The following is a 23525-nucleotide window of genomic DNA, read 5'->3' as shown; positions in this document are numbered from 1 at the left end:
GTAATATGCTCTAATAGTCCCTTCTGTTGCTACAGTTAATTATTTGGCAGACAAGTTACATTGTTTGCTTCCTTACAAACTTTCCGTTTTGAATAACAACCAGAACAACAAAATGAAGTAAATGCTAGAAAGTAATATATATGTGTGCTTTATTTGTACAGCTTTATTATGGTGCACAAATATAGACTGATATCCTAAATGGAAAGAATGACGCAAAAGTAATTCTGATTAAAATTTCTCTTGTTGCACATATGAGAGACCAGGCCCGTGAGCCAACAATATTGCTAAAGTCCAGCATATTAGTAGGGGGCAAACTCGCAAGGAACTACTGCGAAAAGGTTTAGGTAACAACTCTTCCATGTTTTTTTTTTTTTTTTTTGGGGGGGGGGGGGGAATAAAAAGAGGTTAAAAGTCATATAGGATCGAGTGGGTCATTTTAACACTTGAAAATAATGAAATTTTATTGATATGTATCAGACTTGTAACCCTATAGTTTCCCAGTAATCAAAGAATTAGTGATTTCAACCAGTTGTATGTAAACTTACAGCAGAAATCCATTGTTAACTGGATCGATGGTCATGTGGTGCAAGGCCTATGTTCGGCTTACACTGAGGTGACAAAAGTCATGGGATGCCTCCTTTTGCATGTAATAGTACAGCAACTCGACATGAAATGGACTCAACAAGTCACTGGAAGCCCTTGCAGAAATACTGAGCCATGCTGCCTCTATATTTTCCATAATTGTGAAAGTGTTGCTGTTGCAGGATTCTGTGCACGAACTGACGTCTTGGTAATGTCCCATAAATTCTCAATAGGATTTATGTCAGGTAATCTGGGTGGACAAATCATTTGTTCAAATTCTCCAGAATGTTCATCAAACCAATTGCAAACAACTGCGGTCTGGCGACATGGCAAATTGTCATCCATACAAACCAAAGTCTGTGAATGGTTCCAAATGGTCTCCATACAGCCGAACATAACCATTTCAGGTCAATGATTGGTTCAGTTGGACCAGAAAATCCAGTCCATCCCATGTAAACACAGCCCATGCCGTTATGAAGCAACCACTAGCTTGCACACTAAGGCAGTGTGCAAGCTAGTGGTGGCTCCATAATGGTGTCCATGGTTTCAGAGGGTCTGCATCACACTAAAACCGTACCATCAGCACTCACCATGTGAGAGACTGAACTGACCACGTCACGGATACACTCGTATTGATTGTCTGCTGAGACAGCCCATTAATGCCTTATTTTGCCACACTGTCTTAACGGATACATTTGTCAACTCTATGCAAATGCTGCTGCTCTCAGTCACTGAGTGAAGGCTGTCAGCCACTGCGTTGTCTGTGGTGATAGTTAGCCGTCAGCCACTGGTTGTCTGTGGTGACAGGTAATGCCTGAAATCTGGTCTTCCTGGCACACAATACTGAATTCCCTAATAATTTACGAAATGGAAGGGCCTATGCGTCTAGCTCCAACTACCATTCCGTGTTGGAAGTATGTTTATTTCCCTAGTGCGGAATTAATCACATTGGAAACCTTCTCATATGAATCACCCCAGTATAAATGACAGCTCTGCCAATGCACTTCCCTTTTATACCTTGTGTATGTGATGCTACCACCATTTGTATATTTGCACATTATTATCCCACGACTGTTGTCACCTCTTTGTACATTCTGTGTGTGTGTGTGTGTGTGTGAGTGAGAGAGAGAGAGAGAGAGAGAGAGAGAGAGAGAGAGAGAGAATCGCAATTCTTGCAACACTGTTCTACTCTTTGGCATGAAAATGAAAGATCTTTTACTGTACATTACCTGACAAATGAATTAAACGTAATGGATTCAGATGGTATGTGATGATATTTCAGTGATTGCAAAATCAAATCAAATTGACAAAGAGCTTGGCAGTATGAGGCTGCTCATCAGTATGACTTTCCACCGCACCTCGTCTGGACACGTGCCCTGATTCGGTTGGGAAAGATGGTATAAAGCCACTGCTTCCTCCTCTGAGGGAAGCTGGGCCCGCAACTTTTCTAACAAATTCTTGATATCACGGATACTGGCAATGGGATGGTCCCACACTTCCTATTGGGGACAAATGCGTGGAGCTTGCTGGCTATGCGAGTATCTCATCAAAAAGCAGACAGTTCATAGAGACGTGCTGTGGACAGGCGTCGTCCTGTTGAAAAATAGTACCGCAATACAACGGCATGAGAGGTAACAAATGAGGATGCAGTGTGTCCAGGATGTACTATTGTGCAGTCAGAGTTCCCTTAATAACTACCAGCCATGAACAGTTATGTCATACCTGATAGCTGGCCACGTCTAGCTGTCAGGAGAACACTGCTGTGCCTATTCGAAACACTGTAAGATTGAGACCTTTCCCGGATAGCCACCGTACTCGGCAACGAGGCAGTGTGAACCGTGGTTCACCGATTACCGGTAGGCTACATGTGGGCCAGTAATTCCCTAGTGTAGTTGCTGCTAGTTTTCAACAAATTCTATGGGATGACACAGAATGTTGTGGGGCTCCATTACTTGTTCTCTGATGACTGGGGCAGATGTGAAGAGGTTATAAAATGTGCTAGGTGCACAATGTGGTGAACTTCACTTATGGTGGACAGATGTGGTTGACTGGAACCTATACGAGGACTATGCCCCTCGCTTTTGTATATACAGTTCAACATCGGGGGACTGTCACATCTGAATGCCTCACAAATCTGCATATTGCACGATTCAATGAGTTGGCCAAATCAAGCCCGACTAAGAGGGCTCTATCAAACTCTGTTGGCTGCTGATGCCACCATCTTACACAATTATGCAGCATCTCTGTGTCCTTCACAGTGATCGTTTAACAACTAATACTGTTCACAACCCTTATACATCTCACCAGGGCTTGTCCGAATGTGGTTTGAAAAGGTCTCGGAAATGAATAGAAAAAAAGTACTTACATCACTGAAACTTTTTTAATTTTTCAATGTAGTCTCCTTGTACATTAATGAGCTTGGTCCAACGATGTTCCAGTGCTTTGATCCCATCTAAAAAAAAAATGAGTTTCCTCCAGGCCTGCAAAGTAGTTGTCAACTCCAGCTATCAATTCTTCGTTTGAAGTGAATCTTCATCCACCGAGAAAAATTTTCAGTTTTGGGAAGAGATGGAAGTCGATGGAGCCCTATCAGGTGAATAAGGTGGGTGTGGCAACAATTCATACCTTGGTTCGTGTAATTTTGCCACGGCGATGGCACATGTTTTTGATCCAGCATTGAGAGTCACGGCACCCATCTTGCAGATACTTTTTTTCATTTCTAATTCTTCAGTTAAAATGTGATATACCCTTTCACATGACACCTGGCAAGTGTGAACAATTTCACACAATTTCAATTGGAGATCCTCCATAACCATTTTCTGCACTTTTGCAATGATTTCTGGAGTAGTGACACGTCTTGGCCGACCATTGCGCTGACCGCACCTAAGCTCTCTTGACCAAATTTAAATTCATCTGTCCACTTGGCAACAGCTGAATGTGAAGGAGCTGAGTCCCCCAGTGTATTCTGGAAATTGGCATGACTGTCCTTCGTTTTCATACCTTTCTTTATGAAGTACTTAACTGCTCCAATCTCAGCTTTTGCCATTTTTGCAAATCACTACATGGAAACAACAACTGAGCCACACCACTGCCACAACTCTCTTCCAAGAGCACTGATGTGGCAGGTGTTTACAGGCAACAGTCCAATGAATATCACGTGAACAACACGTTGCCCTAGTACTGACCCCTCGTGGTGATTCCGAGAACTTTTCAAACCACCCTCGTAATAACAATAACGCACTCTGGTGGCAGTGGCCACTCCACCTCTCACAGATCACTGCAACTTTAACTGTTCCCATAGCCACTCATAGTGTGTACGTTTACGAAATTACATTGACATCTGATCATGTCTTCTGGCTGCTTAAATGTATTTCTCAGCTTTGGGTCAGACAAATAATATCATTTGATTAGGTTACACAATAACATGTCAACTGAAAAGTGCATAGGAATGGTCACAATGTGTGCAAATAGGAGTACTCTTCATAAATTACCCTCATGCAGACTATTAAAAACATACACACACTAGCAGCTTCATTGCACTTTCACAGTTGGAAGAGGGAGGCCTTGGTGGCCACGGTGTGTGTTTCAACTCTCTATTATGTCCATCAGCACATAAGCAACAAGTGGCAAAAGCGGCAGTGTCACTGTGTCTTCTGCAATTTGCAATGGTTGTCCGTCCTGAGATTCAGCATCGAGCATGTTGCGTGTTTGGCAACGGGGTTAAAAGCCATGGTGTTGTACGGGAGTGGTGCAGGAATTTCAAGATTGGTCACACAGATGTGCATGATGAAAGTGGTTCAGGAGCTAACTCAACGTGGCTGATGATCTTGCACAATATTTTAATAAAACTGTTCGTCTGAGATGTCGGTTCAGTATTTCTGAATATGTGCTTCAGATTTCAAGGACAACCCTCTCTAACACTATCACACAGAGGTTTGATTAACATAAATTTTGTGCACAGTGGGCATTAAAATGCCTAACCAATTTTCACAAAACTGAAAGAATGAGTTTGAACTTGACAGTCCTTCAACACTACCGTGCAGGTGGCAGCAATTTCTGGGCAGAACTGCAACGGGAGAGGAGACATGGTGCAGTGTATGAACTCTAAAATTGAGATAAAAAGATTCCAGTAGATAGTGTTGAAATGCATAATGACTGCTACATATTTTGGGATTGCAAAGCAATTTTGGATTTAATAAGAGTAATGTGTGGAAACATTGAGAGCTCATAGATTTATTGTGAGACTCTTAGAAAACTCTGAATGTCAGTCCAAAACAAGTGGCACTGGATGGTTACCGATGGAATCATTCAGGACTCATTCTTCTTTATGGTTACATGTGACACAATATTGCAAATTGACCAAAGCAAAAACGCAAACATTTCAGCACAAAGATTTAAAAAGACTTTTCAGCCTGGAGATTTTTCAACACCCGCCCTATAGTTCACACTTGGCAACAAGTAATTTTTCATCTCTTCCCCAAGATGAAGGTCTGGCTAGCTACTGAGCACTTTATGACTGATGATGAGCTCATGGATTCTGTCAACAACTGGCTCGAGCAACATGTGACACCACTCTTTGATGAAGGGCTAAAAAAGATAGTGTTGTGCTATGACACATGTTTGAGTTTGGGTGGCAACTATGTGGAGAAGTAATGTCAACACATTAGACAGATTTTATATAAAAATTTATCTATATTAAGTAGATAGTTGGTGGTTAATTTATGAGTGCTTCTTGTGCCTATTCATTTGGAGAGTTACAGTGTAATGTGTTCATATCATCTGTTGATGAATTGCTAAGGCCTCAAAACATGTCATGATGCTATCTGTCATCCAAAGCTAAGACATACATAAAAAGAATTTTGTTGCAAGGCCATTGCTGTGTTCCTCTGAAGTAACATGCCTAAGTCTGCATAAGAATGAAAGGTGTCATGAACATTACATACTGTTATTTTTAACAAAATAAATTTTATTGTGAACATGGAAAAATGGGGATCAGTGTACAAGCCTACCAACTTTAACAACACGTTTTTGATTCTCAGTGTAATGCAGTTATTGCTGGTATACTTGCTTCTTCTCCTTTCTCTTACTCACTTTTTATCTGTCACATTCGGTAAAAAATGTTCATGCATTCTGTGACAGAAAACACGAAATGCATATAGTCAAGATGAAACAAGTCATAAAAATTACTTGTTCACAATAAAAATATGTTATTTAAAGTAACACTACACAAATTTTGTGACACCTTTCATTCTCCTGCCAAAGAATGAAACATACGGCAAGAATTGCAATTCGAATTCACTGATTGTGATCTGAATGCAAATCCTTCACCACCACCCCACTCACGATGATTTTTCTCTGCAAGAATATCCATTACGGCTCTAAATCATTACCTATTTGATTTCTGATGAAATATTAGGTTGAAGGATTATTTTTGAGTGTTCTAATGATTTCGCCTTGTCTGAAATGAGTCCTGCATCATAATTTGTGATCTAAATTTGTTTGAAAACAGATGCATAGTGACGTAAACACTTCCACTGCAGTTACTTCAGAGTGTTCAAAGTTTACCAAAGCCACTGGGTAGCAGGGTCCAGAGTTTCCTGTTAATGTGGTTATAATCTTTGTTGTTTTTTTGTCACTAAGCAGACAGCTAGTCTGGCCCCAATTATTTGTTCCTTACTAGTTTTATCTAGTAAAATACGAATTAAGAGAATACCTGTTAGAATCACCATTTAAGACTCTGGCACCATTAACTGATGGGCACGTCTCGCCACCCTGCAACAATTAGAGAGATAAAAGTTAGCATGCATACCCCAGAGTCTTCAAGAAGCCATAAATCTTTGAAGCACAGCTACTTCAAAACTTTGCAGGTCTAAACACCAGCCATTTTTAACTATTGTAACAAATGTTAGTCACATGTTTTCATATGGTATACCTTAAAATGCCATCATCTTGTACAGTTTCCCACTGCTGTTAAGGTCTGTTTAGAACACGAGCCTCTCTGCCTTTTCCAGCCTACCCACTACCTCTCAGTCACTCTGGTCCTGTCTTCTCCTCTCTATCAGATGCTCTCTTCTCCTCATTTTGGCCACTTGCCCCTTTTCTTTTTCCTTGGTCTCCTGCTCTCTTGTGGATCTTCCATTCTCTTCCCATGCCCGTACCATTTTAATCTTATTTCCTCAATATTCTTTTGTCGAGAGTCCTTATGTGTTATCTCCTGAATCATCTCATCTATCATCTTTTCCATTTTTTTCCTAGAATGCTTCATAACACTTGACACAATACCTGTTGATTATCATCTTAGGACCATCAGCTGGCATTTGTTTACAGATTTTTCCAACATTTTGCCAGCACAAGCTGCTGGCATTGTCAGAGATTTGCTTTCCATTGCTGGTGGTGGACAGAAGGACTATGCCAGCCACTTGTGCTGGCAAAATGTTAGAAAAATTAAACAAATTTAAGCTGAAGGTCCCAAGATGAAGACCAGCAGGTTATGTATCAACAGACTGCACTAAAGTATCAACAATTTTGTGCTTCCTTGCACTTGCTTGTACAATACTTTACACCCTTCCTTTCATGATCCATATTTCTATCATGCACAACTCTTTTTGGCTTGTTTTTTTAGTATATAATACATGTGGTATTTCACCTCCTTACATACAATCCCTCTCACTCTTGTCATGAAGCTATCACCTTGCATCACTCATTCACTTATCTCTTGGCAAATTCTTTCATTTTCAAACATTATCCTCTCCAGGTACTTGAAACCTTCTGCCATTTTCAGCTGTTCCCCCACAGTGTCATGTTCACTAGAGGTTTACCCTCTTTCTTGTTGTGATCACAAGCTCACATTTCTTTCTATTAAATTTTAGGTAATATTATTGTATAACTCTTTCCCAAACATCTAGTTGCTTCTTTACTTCCTCCTCATTGTTCCATGTACTGTGAAGCCATGAGTAAATAACACTGCTGTCACCTAGTCTCCAATTTCTCCAACCACTTTTTTCCTCACCACCATGAAACGTGACAGAGATAGTGCACTTCCTTGTTTCAGACTGCTTCTCTATGCCAACTATCCTGTTCCATAGCTTCCCACACTCACAAAACTTATGATTCCCTGGTAAAATTCTTCTATCCTCAGCAGAATCTGCTTCTTTCCTTCTCAGTGCTTTGCAATCTTTGCTTTTGGGTACAATGTCATACACATTACCTAAATCCAGGAAGGCCCCAGAAGATCTCTCCCATACTCTTAGTGATGTTCCTGCAGCTACCTAACTGCAAATATGGAGCCTACTGTGTATCTTTCTACTGTCATTGTCTCAGCTGCTCTTCCACTGTTCTCTAGATTCATCTCTCTAGCATGTTCTCATGGGTTCTTGTACATTGGAACATAAGGGTAATGATCCTACAGCTCTCTACAATCTTTCAACTTCCCTTCTTGGAAATAACCACAGTTATTTCTTTCTTCCAGACTTCTGGAGTTCTCATTTGCTTCCACACAGCCATAGCATCCTCACATCTTCTGCTGTTCTGATTTATTCAAACTTAAAAAGTGATTAATGTTCACTCCTTATTCATTAAAAATCTATTTCTGTTCTTGTCCAAAACAATGAGTGATTGACCTAAGTGAGAAATTGTTTGAATCATTCTGACTGGCAGACAATTCTCCTACTATCAAGATACCACTGGCTTGTTTCCTTCCTACTTGTTGTGACAATGCGTTGTTTTGTCTTTCCCAAACAAATTTTACAACATTATAGCTGGATGCCCCTTCTTTTCAGATGATGAACTACTTTTTTTGAAGCTTACTAATGTTAGTTGCACTTGGAATATGCTCTTGAGCTTGTTTTTCGCTCTTATGAGTGAGTCACAGCAGTTTTGTGTAAAATACATTTCTCCTCATCTGTTTACTCATGAATAGATAAAAGAGATTATCTCAAGCTAAAACATATCAAGCATCCACACAAATCTCATGACGACACATGCATACAATGCCACTGTCATTCACAACAGCTGTCCTGGATTTGTTAATTTCCTTTGGAGGTAATTTTAGAATTCACACAGGCGGCAACACCAATCAAGACGAGGAGGGAGCCAGAAATTTATAAACTGCTGTCACATATAGGCTGTTCAATTTTTAAAATCAACATACACAGTGGTCCAAAAAGTGTATACACTGTTTAATTGCTCATAACTTATCCCTCTGGTGGGTGTGCTGGTGAATAAAGCAGGCCAAATGCAAATTAACTTTTAATTTTTGTGATTTTAGATTCTTTGTTGGATCTGGGCAAACAGATGTTCTTTCATTAATGCTTCAGCTACAGTGCTGACAGATTGTGTCCATTCTTGAATACTAACAGCACATCTATGAGAATTTTAAAAGTGAGTTGAGTGCATCACATTTGGTATACAAAATACACCACGCGCCTGATCATGCAAGTTAAATTTCTCCTATTTAGTTTTTCTACCTTCACTAATCTAGCTATTGTGTCGGGTCTGGTTCTGTAGGCAAGTAGTCTGTGAAGTACAAAAGATCTTTTCTTTGTTCAGGTTGGATAAAATGTCACAACTGACAAACTTTGTGAGTGATCCAATACGAACTCTGATTCTGAAATAGAGAATTCAGATGGGGATGATGACAGTTCTGACAAAGATGATGAAGCCACTGACTGTAGTGAGCATGATTCACAAAGGTAGCAGGAATATGATACTGAAGTTGATAGTAGCAGAGGTGACTGAGGGCTTGAAAATGTCTTTCATAGGAACAGACAAACTCAGTAAATTGAAGCAATGTCAATAAAACCAAAACAAAATGAAACAAAAATCATTATGAAACATTATTATTTATTAGAATACATTTCGAAACTGTGAATCTTAACAAAAGAAATCATTTATTTTAAATAATAAAACAAAAATAATTTAACTCATAAAGTCAGCAGACCCCTGTACATAATTCTAGGACAAGCATACCATCTTAGAAAGACCGTCAAATTACATAACTTGAAATAATAATAAAATACTAATAAATGAGGTATTCCTTACTTATGGCTCCACTGCATTGGTGTACATGTGATGGATTGCTACGGAGTACAAAATATGCCATGTGACTGATAGTTGTGGTCAGTAATTGTACAAATAGCTTCAATGTTCGGAGCTCAAAATGATCTGCTAAGAGTATCAAGGCATCTGAAGTGGTATTCGTGTGTCAAGAGATGTTACTTTGACATTCACAAGCCGGTTGCAGCTGCATCCCTTTCAGTATGGTCACTAATTCGGCCGAGTTCTTCACACCACTGAGGTGTATGTCTGGGTCGCCTGCATAATCGTGACACTTCACCGGAAGGTGATAAGAATGACACTCATTGAGATATCATGGAATTTCAATGTAGCTACCTGGATGGAAGCCTGAGAAGATTTCATCACCAATATAAGCAGTTTTAAGCAGCAATAAAAAGTAAATCTGGAAAAAATGTTTTTATTTTCTAAATTAGTACAATATACCATTTTACATTCATTTAGTTTCGAAAATAATGTCCTCAAGATGGCGGCCATTAGCATCAATACATTGTTGTAGACGGTCCCTGAAGTTTCGAGCAGCTCTTGGACACATATTGCAGGGTATGGCATTAACTTCGTCAATAATTCACTCTTTTAACTCTGGTAGGGTATGAGGGCAGCTTATGAAAACCTTTTCCTTCAGATTTCCCCAAAGAAAGTAGTCACAAATGCTCAAATCTGGTGACCACACAGGTCACCCGAAATCACCCCTCAAAAAGACGAGGTGTCTCGGAAACATTTCTCTCAAAACATCAAGCGAAATTTGAGCTGTGTGAGCAGTACGTAGCTCCAGCCTGTTGGAACTACAAGTCCCCCAGTCCATGTTCTTCAACAATCTCGTCCATTCTGGGTTGCAGAAAATTTTGCAACACTGAAACATAACATGTGGAATTCACTGTCAGGGTCACTCCTTCCTCCTCAATAAAGTAAGGACCTACCATACCAATTGTGATATGGCACACCACACTGTCACTTTAGGAGAATGTTGCGGTCTTTCATGAATAATTTGGGGATTATTTTCAGCCCAAAAGTGAAAGTTTTGCTTATTCACGCACCCACTAAGATGAAAATGTGGCTCGTTACTACTGAAGAAAGCTACATTCAGAGGGATCTGAGCAAGCATTTGCTCACACAGATTTTTATGGTTGGCGTAGTCTGCTGGGCGTAATTCTTGAGTAATCATTATTTTGAACAGATGGAACTTCAAATCACCTTGCCGAATCCTTCTCAAACTGCAGTCTGAAATCTCCAATGCAACAGCATGTCGTTGAGCAGAATGTTGTGGTGATTGTTGAACTGCTGTTCTCATCTGTCGCACATTTTATGTCTTTCTGGTGGAACTGCATCAATCATGTGCATCTATTCTTAGCGCGCTACTAGTTTCCAGCTACATATGAAGTTTTGAAAACTTGGCTAGGTACAAACTACAAAAGTAACACATTCAATCTATGCCATAACTACATCCATGTTCTACCAACAATCCTGCAATGTGTAGTAGAGTGTACACGGCACACAAGAACCAATATTTCTGTCTTCAGTGGCAAAACAATTTCTTACTGTTTCCAATTGAGATCATTACACTGTATCGAGATATGAGGGGTCAGAAATGTGTTCCTTCCTTAACACAAAACTGCATCTCTATTGAAAATTTAAGAGCAATCCTTTCAATGAGGCATAAAATCTCTGTTTTAGTGTCTTCTAATAAGAATAAGATAAATGTATAGACCTCCTCAACATAAAGCTGAAAATCACACACATCAACAAATAATTATCTGACTGACAACGTTCAGCTTGTTACAGAGTAACTACAGTTGAGTGTGGAATCCCAATGCCTGTGCAAGTTATTGTTTTTCACTGACCCACAGCACTGCCAGAAACAAGGGTTGGTGGTGGGAGTGGGGGGAGTGAGGTGGGGGAAGGTAAGTGATTTGAAAAACAGGTCCTTTGACTGACTGATGATAAAACTTTCAAATTTGTAGACTAATGCTTACCCACACAGCAGCCGTCAAGAGGCTATTCAGTTTTAATACGCTGTGGGTGGTAATGTCTACAGATATAAATGTAAGTGATTTTAATAATTTCATTATATGTGCCCAAACAACACAGTATATATCTAATTTTGTTAACACTGAGTGTCAGCTCGCAATCATTGCACAAAATGCTGCTCATCTTGGGGTCTTAATATACCTTGCAAAAAGTTTCTGCCAATGTCATCTGTCCATATACAAGTGTATCACAGAGCTAACATTACTTCTGAAAACCTCTTTGTGCTCTGAGTGATATATTGGAAGTGCTGACTAGGAAGTCCTGACGTCAGCCAGGATTTTGGACTGAAATTCTATATGCATATATTTTGTTTGAGTGATAAAGCGGAACTACGCCTGGTGTTTACAGGGACTAAGGAACTTGTAATTTTTGAGGTATCAACAAAAACTCTCTGGAAGTGCATCATACGACTAATATCACATACTAGCATTAATTCGACTCTTACCTCCTTTGCATTGACAACCAAATAGCCATCAACACTTTTCTTCAGCAGTGCTCCATCTTCAGATATATCAGACTCAATTTCTCTAAAAGGAATTGGTATTTCTGGATTTACTTCCTCTTTTACAGGAACAAGCTCCAGTTCCTAGAATTTGTAAATCGTACAATGTTTATTTCTGAATTATCTCTAAACAACACATTAAACATTTACAGTGATGGTGAGAGCAAAATCAAGACATAACCCTCAACTGTTTCTGTCTTACACTAGCTACACTAACTTTGTTCCATATGGAACAATTCCACTTGCTCTGATATCACTCCTCACAAAAATTCTATTTTTTTCCTCTTCTTCCAAAGTGCCAAATTTCTTTTACAAGATGTACATTTGAGATACTTATTTTTCAAAAGAGTTTTCAATCAACTGTGAACTATCTATCAAAATGCAAATATTCTTTAGAAAATATTTTATTTAAGGAAATATGCAAAATTTAAGATACAGTAAAACATGTTGACAAAATTTTGAGCCTACTAAGAAGTGCATATTTCAGGATTTACATACCTCATTCTGAATCCCTAATTTCCTTCACATTGTAAAGCAGACTCTCTCCTCCAGAATTTTGTAGTTTGCCAAATATTATTAGACCAAAAATAAAGAATTACTTTCTTAGAACCTTGATTTTTTTGTCTAATGAGAAAATATGTTAGTATGCGAAATATTTCAAATACAATTTTTTTTTTTCTGGAATAATCTTGATGAGCATTAGTAGAGAATATAGGAGAAATTTGAAGACCTAAGACCCCACCCACAAATGTAAAATAAAGTATCAAAGCCATTTAAAGAACACCTAGCCAATAATTACACAAAACTACTAAATTTTGTTACTGTATGTAGGTAGTGTTGATAATTTCTGTCTTCTACGTTATTACTGAAAATTTAATTGCTATATATGTAAACAATTTGTAGAAAATTTACACAAGTCTAAAAAGGAACACAGTGGACAAGGTGGTGAGCAGTGCCTACCAGTCAGTCACAGGTAATTAGCCCCTGGTAGTCAGTCAGTCAGTCACAGTCATGAGCAGATAGTCACAGTCTCGGTTAGTCAGTTGTGATTAAGTGAGTTGTTGTTACACATACAGTTACAAAAATTTACTGTGAGTTGCTGCTAGGCAGTAAGTTTCAGTTAGGTAATGTAAATATGAACACTCAGTGTTAACATTGCCACTCTTACATCTATGTTAGCCTCAGGGTGATTATTGGCTTATTTTTCTCTCTTTCTTTCTTTCTTTTTTAAGAATAATGAACAATAAAACTGCAAGATGGTTGTCATTTCATAGTGTTTGTTAAAATAAATGAACATTGATTGTAATTAAAATATCAGCTGTGTCAACTTTTTTATCGAAAATTCCTATCACTATTTTTTACCACACTAACTGGAACTGACAAAGAAAATCAAACGAGACATAGAGCTGAGTAACTTTACTACAGATCTATCATGGCAAAGTTTTAGGGAAACGTACTGTGTTTTAGCTCCTTTGTCGTTAGCCAGTGTCATGTGATTCGGTTAAAACAAGTAACAGCACCCCTGTTTCTGTAACCAGTATGCTCTGACTTTATTTATTTTGTGGTGCTCTGTGCAGTAGCCACCAGAAAGATCGCGGGAGGCGCACATCAGCACTGCGCATCACGGACGGTAGTTGCCGCAAGTAGAGTCCCGTCCACCAGAGGGCACGCGAGAATTCGGATGCGACCTCTGCCGGCGTAACAACAACAACAACAACAACAACAACAACAACAACAACTCAGGCAGCAAGGGCCGTGCCCAGTCAGTTAACATCGAGCATGCCTAGGGCACAGTCCCAGTCTACACCAAGTGAAGTGCGACGTAAACGTGAACAGTGTTACTACACAATTGGCGACGAGTAGGGTCGTTCTTTCGCGTGTTGCGTCGTCGTTCCGGTTCCGCAGCTTCTCCACGGCATGGAGGATTTAGTGCGGGTTTTGGTTGAGCAGCAGACAGAGCTCATGGCCACCATGAAACAAGTGCTTCCGGCATTGCTCTCCACGCAGTCTGCTCCAGCGCCGTTTCCTCCTCCCTTTCCCCCGTATGACAAGACGGCGGAGGATTGGGACGCATACGAACATCGCCTTCAGCAACATTTCCAGGCGTTTCATGTTGCCGATGCGGAGGTATGTCGTGCTCTCTTCTTGTCTGGGATATCTCCCTCGCTGTATCAAGTTTTGTGGCAGCTAGCGTCGTTGCAGGAACCCTCGTCCTTGTCTTTTGACGCATTGTGTTCATTGCTGTCTTCATATTATCGCTGCCGCACGCATGTTGTGGCGGCTAGGGTAGAGTTCTATCAATTCGAGAAACAGCCCCATTAGTCTTAGCGGGCGTGGGCCGCTACCCTGCACGGTCTTAGTCGCAAGTGTCATTTTGTCACGGAACAGTCGCGAGAGTCGTATGCCCACGTTATGGTACGCGACGTCATTGTTCGTTCGGCCCCTGATAGGGAGGTCCGGCAACGGGCCCTGCAGTTAGAAGACCCTTCCCTCGAGGAAGTCCTGTCCATTGCTCAATCGTAGGAAGTCTCTCACGCCGCAGGTCAACAGCTGGAAGCGTGGTGCGGCGCCGCGGCGGTTCAGGGCGGCGCGGCCGCGTCCGGGGTGGATGACGTGCGAGCGGTACAATCCGGCCATTACGGCCGCTCCTGCACGGCGCGTAAACAGAATTCTGGCTGCCGGCCCCTGTTGCCATCCTGTGCGTCGTGCTATATACATCACGATCGGTCAGAGTGCCCCCAGCGTTGGGCCGTTTGTCGCAAATGTAATAAAAAAGGTCACATCGCTAAAGTTTGCCACTCAGCCTCAAAAGAATCAAAGGAAGCAGGTACAGAGGACATGGACGTGGACATTCAGGAAGTTTCATCGGGCCAGGCTCCCGACACATCGGAACGCAAACTCTTTATCGAGGTGTCGGTTCTGTCGCGCCGGTTACAACTGCAAGTAGATACGGGCGCGGCAGTTTCGTTGTTGAATGCACAAACTTATTCCGACCTTGGATCGCCCCCGTTGGCGCCAGTTTACCAGCGTCTACGCAGTTATGGTAAACAGTTCATTCCCCTACTGGGTCAATTCACTGCTGGCGTGACTTACAAATCAGTCACTCGGCCTATTACTTTTATTGTTGTCAGTGACGCGAGCTCCGCTAACATTTTTGGCCTGGATGCCTTTCAAGCTTTCGGTTTTTCTATCGCTGACACCATACAGTTGGTCTCCGAAGACGTTCCCTATCAATCATAGGAATCTTTGATCTCAGACTTTCCAGATATCTTTGAGGAGGGCCTGGGGCGTGTTTCTTCAGATTTTGAAGCTCACTTAACGTTGAAGGTGTCGGCTCGCCCGCGTTTTCTACGCGCGAGGCAGATCCCCTTGGCTCTCCGCCCTCAGGTAAAGGAAGAGCTAGACCGGCTGACAGCCCTAGGGGTCGTTCTCCCCATTTCTTCCAGTGAGTGGGCTTCGCCCCTCGTTATTGTAAGGAAGCCCTCGGAAAAATTACGTCTTTGTGGCGATTTCAAGGCCACCATTAATTCCCAATTGGTGGTGGACACCTATCCTTTGCCTCGTGCTGATGAATTGTTCTCCGCCGTGGCGGGAGGCCAATATTTTTCGAAAATCAATCTTTCGGAGGCTTATCATCAGATACCACTTGATGAGGACTCCAAACGGCTGGCGGTCGTCAACACCCCGTTTGGCCTTTACCAATATCAGCGGTTGGCCTTCGAAATATTCAGTGCCCCGGCGATATTCCAGCGTTATCTTGAGCATGTCACGTCGACAATCCCTCATTGTATTAATTACCTGGATGACATAATTGTCACAGGCTGCAGCACGAAGGAACACTTGCACAACCTTCGCACCCTCTTTCTCAAATTCAGGTCTGTGGGCTTGCGTTGCAACCTGCATAAGTCAAACTTCTTCCAACCGTCCATCGAGTATGTGGGCTACACCATCTCTCAGCACGGCGTCCAGCCACTAGGAAGTTTGGTCCAAGGTATCGTCGACCTTCCTCGGCCCGCTTCGCTGAAAGAGTTACAAGCTTTTTTAGGCAAAATAGCCTATTACCACCGGTTCATTCCCAGGGCTTCCACCATAGCCCGCCCCCTGTACTGCCTTCTGCGCAAGGGTGTTCCTTTTGATTGGTCGCCTGCATGCGAGCGAGCGTTCAACTCGTTGAAGGGCCTCGTCACGTCAGCGCCTTGTTTGGCTACTTTTGACCCCCATAAGCCATTGGTCCTGGCTACAGATGCTTCGCAGTATGGGGTGGGGGCAGTCCTGGCACATCGCAACGCAGATGGTTCCGAGCAACCACTGGCGTTTGCGAACACTCTTAGTCCCACGCAGGCCCATTACTCCCAGGTGGAAAAAGAGGCTTTGGCCATTGTCTACACTGTTACCAAGTTTCACCCTTTCTTGTATGGCACGAAGTTTCAGTTAATCACTGACCATAAGCTGTTAACATCGTTATTTGGCCCCGCCTCTCAGATTCCGGATAGGGTGGCCCACAGATTACAGCGCTGGGCCTTGTTCCTCTCTAAGTACCATTATGACATTCATTTTCGCCCTACCGGACAGCATGCCAATGCCGACGCTCTTTCCCGTCTTCCTGTGGGCCCGGATCCTAAGTTCGATTGAGAAGAGATTATGTGTTTTCATTTGGATGTGGCGTCCCGCCAAGCGGTTGATGGCTTCCCGATCACCAGTTCTAGAGTCGCCAAGGAAACGGCAGCTGACCCGGTTCTCCAGCAAGTAGTTCACCTCATTCAGCAGGGGTGGTTATCCCGCCCTCCCGGCCGGGTCTCGGACCCTCTTCGTAATTATTTTATTCTACGAGACCGCCTCTCGGTCTTGGAGGGAGTTCTCCTTCTGGCTACCGATGATACAGCTCCTCGCGTGGTTGTTCCTGCAAGTTTACGAAGGGAGGTCCTCACGTTATTACATGCGGGGCACTGGGGTGTTTCCCGTACTAAAACCCTGGCTCGCAGACATGTGTACTGGCCCGGTATTGACAGAGAAATTGAGCACTTGGTGGCCGCCTGTTCCCAGTGTGCGAGCCAACAGGCATCTCCCAGGGCAGCGTTCTCTTCCTGGCCGCCGGCAACCCAAGCATGGGAACGTGTTCACATCGATTTTGCGGGCCCGTTTCTCAATGGCTTTTGGCTTTTGGCTCATTGTCATTGATGCTTATTCCCGATTCTCATATGCGGTTCGCTGCTCCTCAACCACTTCAGAAGTTGCAATCCAGGCACTAGCAAAAATCTTTTCTGTGGAAGGTCTGCCAATCACCCTGGTCTCGGACAATGGACCGCTATTTATTTCGCAGACCTTCCAGGATTTTTGTAGGCGCTTCGGTATTCGGCACGTTTGCTCTCCCCCCTTCCATCCACAATTGAATGGGGAAGCCGAGCGCATGGTGCGCACATTTAAGATGCAGATGAAAAAGTATGTGCACGAATTTCCTGCGGAAGAGGCATTGACGTTTTTCCTGATGGCATACCGGACCACACCAATGGGCGAACGCAGCCCCGCAGAGCTCCTCCGTGGGCGCCAAACTAGGACTCTGCTGCACCTCCTCCGGCCTGGTCCTCGCCAGTTCGCAAAACGGAGTACCTGGCTTTCCACTGGGTATGTCGGTCTGGGCACGTGGGTTTGGTCACAATCCATGTTGGATACCGGCGGTGATCCTGCGCCGAAATGGCCGCCGGCTCTATACCTTGCAGGCAGGGGACCGGGTGGTACGTCGTCACCAAAATCAGCTACATCCACGTTTGGGCACCCACCCTCCGACCTCTCGGACACCGGCTTCCCCATTGCCGGCACCCGTGTTGGTTTCTTAGGGGACGTTACCACCTCTCCCCGCTCTGACTCTGCCGCACTGCGATGGTTCTCAGCCTTGGCAGCCTCCAGTAGCTCCAGCACCGGCATCACCATCGTTCGAGATGCCCCAGCGAGAGCTGGCCCCCCTCGCAGGCCCGGTTTCTCAGGAGGCTGGTTCACCTGTGGTCATCCCTTCCCCATCGACCCCGCCACTGGGTCTTGCCCCTCCCGAGGTGGCACAGGATCCAGAGTTCGACAGCTTGTCGCCCGTTCTGTCCCGGGCTCCGGTGATGGGACGACGGGGGCCTCTTCGTGTGCGTCACTTCCAGCCGTATTCGAAGGTTCCGGCTCGAGGATTGGCAGATCCCCTCGACTCCGGCCTTCCAATGGATGTGGAGGTCATCGCTCCTGCCCGACGCTCCACCTTCCGACGCAGTGTATCACAGTGGCTTCACCCCCTGAAGGAGGAGGAGTGCAGTAGCCACCAGAAAGATTGCGGGAGGCGCACATCAGCACGGCGCGTCACGGACGGTAGTTGCCGCAAGTAGAGTCCCGTCCACCAGAGGGCACGCGACAATTCGGACGCGACCTCTGCCGGCGCAACAACAACAACAACAACAACCCAGGCAGCATGGGCCGTGCCCAGTCAGTTAACATCGAGCATGCCTAGGGCACAGTCCCGGTCTACGCCAAGTGAAGTGCAACGTAAACGTGGACAGTGTTATTACACTCTGATCCTCAATGAAGTGGCAAGCATGCACATATTGGGACTGATGCTGTTTCATGTTTGTCAACACTAAAAAAATGCTTCAGCATAATTGTGTTGCTGTCTGACATGTTTCTGTTCATGTTTATTATTTAAAGAGAATATTTTGAGGACTGTAGTGTGGAATGACTCCATAATAATCAAAGCATACAGAGAGTCCCCCCCCCCCTATGAACCATGGACCTTGCCGTTGGTGGGGAGGCTTGCGTGCCTCAGCAATACAGATGGCCGTACCGTAGGTGCAACCGCAACGGAGGGGTATCTGTTGAGAGGCCAGACAAACATGTGGTTCCTGAAGAGGGGCAGCAGCCTTTTCAGTAGTTGCAGGGGCAACAGTCTGGATGATTGACTGATCTGGCCTTGTAACATTAACCAAAACGGCCTTGCTGTGCTGGTACTGCGAACGGCTGAAAGCAAGGGGAAACTACAGCCGTAATTTTTCCCGAGGACATGCAGCTCTACTGTATGATTAAATGATGATGGTGTCCTCTTGGGTAAAATATTCTGGAGGTAAAATAGTCCCCCATTCGGATCTCCGGGCGGGGACTACTCAAGAGGACGTCGTTATCAGAAGAAAGAAAACTGGCGTTCTACGGATCGGAGTGTGGAATGTCAGTTCACTTAATCGGGCAGGTAGGTTAGAAAATTTGAAAAGGGAAATGGATAGGTTAAAGTTAGATATAGTGGGAATTAGTGAAGTTCGGTGGCAGGAGGAACAAGACTTTTGGTCAGGTGATTACAGGGTTATAAATACAAAATCAAATAGGGGTAATGCAGGAGTAGGTTTAATAATGAATAAAAATATAGGAGTGCAGGTTAGCTACTACAAACAGCATAGTGAACGCATTATTGTGGCCAAGATAGACACAAAGCCCATGCCTACTACAGTAGTACAAGTTTATATGCCAACTAGCTCTGCAGATGATGAAGAAATAGATGAAATGTATGACGAGATAAAAGAAATTATTCAGGTAGTGAAGGGAGATGAAAATTTAATAGTCATGGGTGACTGGAATTCGTCAGTAGGAAAAGGGAGAGAAGGAAACATAGTAGGTGAATATGGATTGGGGGGAAGGAATGAAAGAGGAAGCCGCCTTGTAGAATTTTGCACAGAGCATAACTTAATCATAGCTAACACTTGGTTCAAGAATCATGAAAGGAGGTTGTATACATGGAAGAACCCTGGAGATACTGACAGGTTTCAGATAGATTATATAATGGTAAGACAGAGATTTAGGAACCAGGTTTTAAATTGTAAGACATTTCCTGGGGCAGATGTGGATTCTGATCACAATCTATTGGTTATGAACTGCCGATTGAAACTGAAGAAACTGCAAAAAGGTGGGAATTTAAGGAGATGGGACCTGGATAAACTGAAAGAACCAGAGGTTGTAGAGAGTTTCAGGGAGAGCATAAGGGAACAATTAAGAGGAATGGGGGAAAGAAATACAGTAGAAGAAGAATGGGTAGCTCTGAGGGATGAAGTGGTGAAGGCAGCAGACGATCAAGTAGGTAAAAAGACGAGGGCTAATAGAAATCCTTGGGTAACAGAAGAAATATTGAATTTAATTGATGAAAGGAGAAAATATAAAAATGCAGTAAATGAAGCAGTCAAAAAGGAATACAAACGTCTCAAAAATGAGATTGACAGGAAGTGCAAAATGGCTAAGCAGGGATGGCTAGAGGACAAATGTAAGGATGTAGAGGCTTGTCTCACTAGGGGTAAGATAGATACTGCCTACAGGAAAATTAAAGAGACCTTTGGAGAGAAGAGAACCACTTGTATGAATATCAAGAGCTCAGATGGCAACCCAGTTCTAAGCAAAGAAGGGAAGGCAGAAAGGTGGAAGGAGTATATAGAGGGTTTATACAAGGGAGATGTACTTGAGGACAATATTATGGAAATGGAAGAGGATGTAGATGAAGACGAAATGGGAGATAAGATACTGCGTGAAGAGTTTGACAGAGCACTGAAAGACCTGAGTCGAAACAAGGCCCCGGGAGTAGACAACATTCCATTAGAACTACTGATGGCCTCGGGAGAGCCAGTCATGACAAAACTCTACCATCTGGTGAGCACGATGTATGAGACAGGCGAAATACCCTCAGACTTCAAGAAGAATATAATAATTCCAATCCCAAAGAAAGCAGGTGTTGACAGATGTGAAAATTACCGAACTATCAGTTGAATAAGTCACAGCTGCAAAATACTAACGCGAATTCTTTACAGACGAATGGAAAAACTGGTAGAAGCCGACCTCGGGGAAGATCAGTTTGGATTCCGTAGAAATGTTGGAACACGTGAGGCAATACTGACCTTACGACTTATCTTGGAAGAAAGATTAAGAAAAGGCAAACCTACGTTTCTAGCATTTGTAGACTTAGAGAAAGCTTTTTGACAATGTTGACTGGAATACTCTCTTTTGAATTCTGAAGGTGGCAGGGGTAAAATACAGGGAGCAAAAGGCTATTTACAATTTGTACAGAAACCAGATGGCAGTTATAAGAGTCGAGGGGCATGAAAGGGAAGCAGTGGTTGGGAAAGGAGTGAGACAGGGTTGTAGCCTCTCCCCGATGTTATTCAATCTGTATATTGAACAAGCAGTAAAGGAAACAAAAGAAAAATTCGGAGTAGGTATTAAAATTCATGGAGAAGAAGTAAAAACTTTGAGGTTCGCCGATGACATTGTAATTCTGTCAGAGACAGCAAAGGACTTGGAAGAGCAGTTGAACGGAATGGACAGTGTCTTGAAAGGAGGATATAAGATGAACATCAACAAAAGCAAAACAACGATAATGGAATGTAGTCAAATTAAATCGGGTGATGCTGAGGGAATTAGATTAGGAAATGAGACACTTAAAGTAGTAAAGGAGTTTTGCTATTTAGGGAGTAAAATAACCGATGATGGTCGAAGTAGAGAGGATATAAAATGTAGACTGGCAATGGCAAGGAAAGCGTTTCTCAAGAAGAGAAATTTGTTAACATCGAGTATAGATTTAGGTGTCAGGAAGTCGTTTCTGAAAGTATTTGTATGGAGTGTAGCCATGTATGGAAGTGAAACATGGACGATAACTAGTTTGGACAAGAAGAGAATAGAAGCTTTCGAAATGTGGTGCTACAGAAGAATGCTGAAGATAAGGTGGGTAGATCACGTAACTAATGAGGAGGTATTGAATAGGATTGGGGAGAAGAGAAGTTTGTGGCACAACTTGACTAGAAGAAGGGATCGGTTGGTAGGACATGTTTTGAGGCATCAAGGGATCACAAATTTAGCATTGGAGGGCAGCGTGGAGGGTAAAAATCGTAGAGTGAGACCAAGAGATGAATACACTAAGCAGATTCAGAAGGATGTAGGTTGCAGTAGGTACTGGGAGATGAAGAAGCTTGCACAGGATAGAGTAGCATGGAGAGCTGCATCAAACCAGTCTCAGGACTGAAGACCACAACAACAACAACAACAACACAGAGAGTCATGATAATGTAACATCACTATCAGTCATCTTCAGCTTTTAAGATGAATTCAAAGTAAACAAACACAATAGACACTTAAAAAGATACCTTATGTGTAACAAATAAATCAAATCATTTAGAGTGATAAAGCAAAAATGTGACAAACAAAACCTAAAAAATCCTAGACATTTAAATTTTACTGTGAAGAAAGTTTATGCAATAATGACACCAATTACAAATTTTCTACCAGAAGACTGATAAAATGTTGTATGCGGCGCAAGTTATCAGTTATCCAGGTGTGGATTATCTAATGTGTGCATTGCCTGTGCACAGTTTGACTTCTTTCTATCTTTCCTTCTTTCTTTCTTTTTACATAAAAAAATACAAACTGAAGTCTGAATATTCTATTAAACAGAGAATGAATATTTTGTTCAAGATACAAATTAGCAAGGAAAGATGTTAGCCTTGTTTAGGCAGCTAGAATGAAATTTTTATGAGCTGTCAAATGTTGCATAAGTTGGACATTAGACAAGAAGTGAATTTTTTTACAGTAAAAGTCAAAATAGAAGAACATAAACAAAACTGGAAGGAATATGTGGAATGAATTGAAGAAACAAACATTTCAACGTTGCTCTTACCGCGTAAACCCAAAGGAAAGAGGGGTGTAAGGGGGAAGAGGAGGAGGTGGAACTGAGGCCAGAAGAGATAAAACAAAAAAACTACAAATTTGTAAAGAACTGGGGGACAAAAACATCTGTGAATGGTTAAATAATGACGTGTACAGCTAAGTGACATGTATATAGTTAACATAAGGCATTTGGTAAATGAGGAGAGTGAAAACGAGGTGATCGAAGTAGCCGTTATTATGGACACTGTGGCACTGAAATACTTTGATCTGTTATTAGAGTGTGCAGAACAAAATATGTCTTGATTATACTGATGTTTTGACCCTCTGGGAAACAGAACTGTCGTCAGGAATAAATTGAATGAAACACAGGAACAGAAAGAGGTTGACTGTTACTGCCACAAGTGAACTGAAAGCCAGTGACATTAAATAAAGTATCTTTTTAAGTGTCATTTTGTAAATAAACTGTGATTTTCTGGTAGTAGCGTGGAACTAATACAGCGAGTTTTGTAATGTGACATATCTTGTAAATACAGACTACTTCTTCTTCTTCTTCACCTTGTCTCGAGTGTCTACAGGGTTGGCACACTATTTTCGTTTAGGTATTGTTAGTGATAGTTGATGGCTGAATATTTCCTTCCTGATACAAACCTCGCTCACACAGGTCAGAACTCATGTAGCTCCT

At 42.5% G+C, this 23525-nt stretch overlaps 1 protein-coding gene across 3 annotated transcripts in view; it reads right to left on the bottom strand.

Annotated features, from left to right (window-relative positions):
* The window catches only part of LOC126210430 (zinc finger protein 189-like), a 44316-nt gene that overhangs the window by 5303 nt on the left and 15488 nt on the right, over positions 1 to 23525 (bottom strand). For all 3 annotated transcript variants that reach the window (XM_049939661.1, XM_049939662.1, XM_049939663.1), the window contains exons 5-6: positions 12128 to 12268; positions 6296 to 6354 (exon numbers count right to left, since the gene is read on the bottom strand). In XM_049939661.1, coding sequence (XP_049795618.1) covers positions 6296 to 6354; positions 12128 to 12268 — 200 coding nt within the window. The remainder of the gene's footprint in view (positions 1 to 6295; positions 6355 to 12127; positions 12269 to 23525) is intronic.

Source organism: Schistocerca nitens, chromosome 10, assembly GCF_023898315.1.
Source record: "Schistocerca nitens isolate TAMUIC-IGC-003100 chromosome 10, iqSchNite1.1, whole genome shotgun sequence".
Lineage (NCBI taxonomy): Eukaryota > Metazoa > Arthropoda > Insecta > Orthoptera > Acrididae > Schistocerca > Schistocerca nitens.
This window is presented reverse-complemented; position numbering and strand designations above follow the sequence as displayed.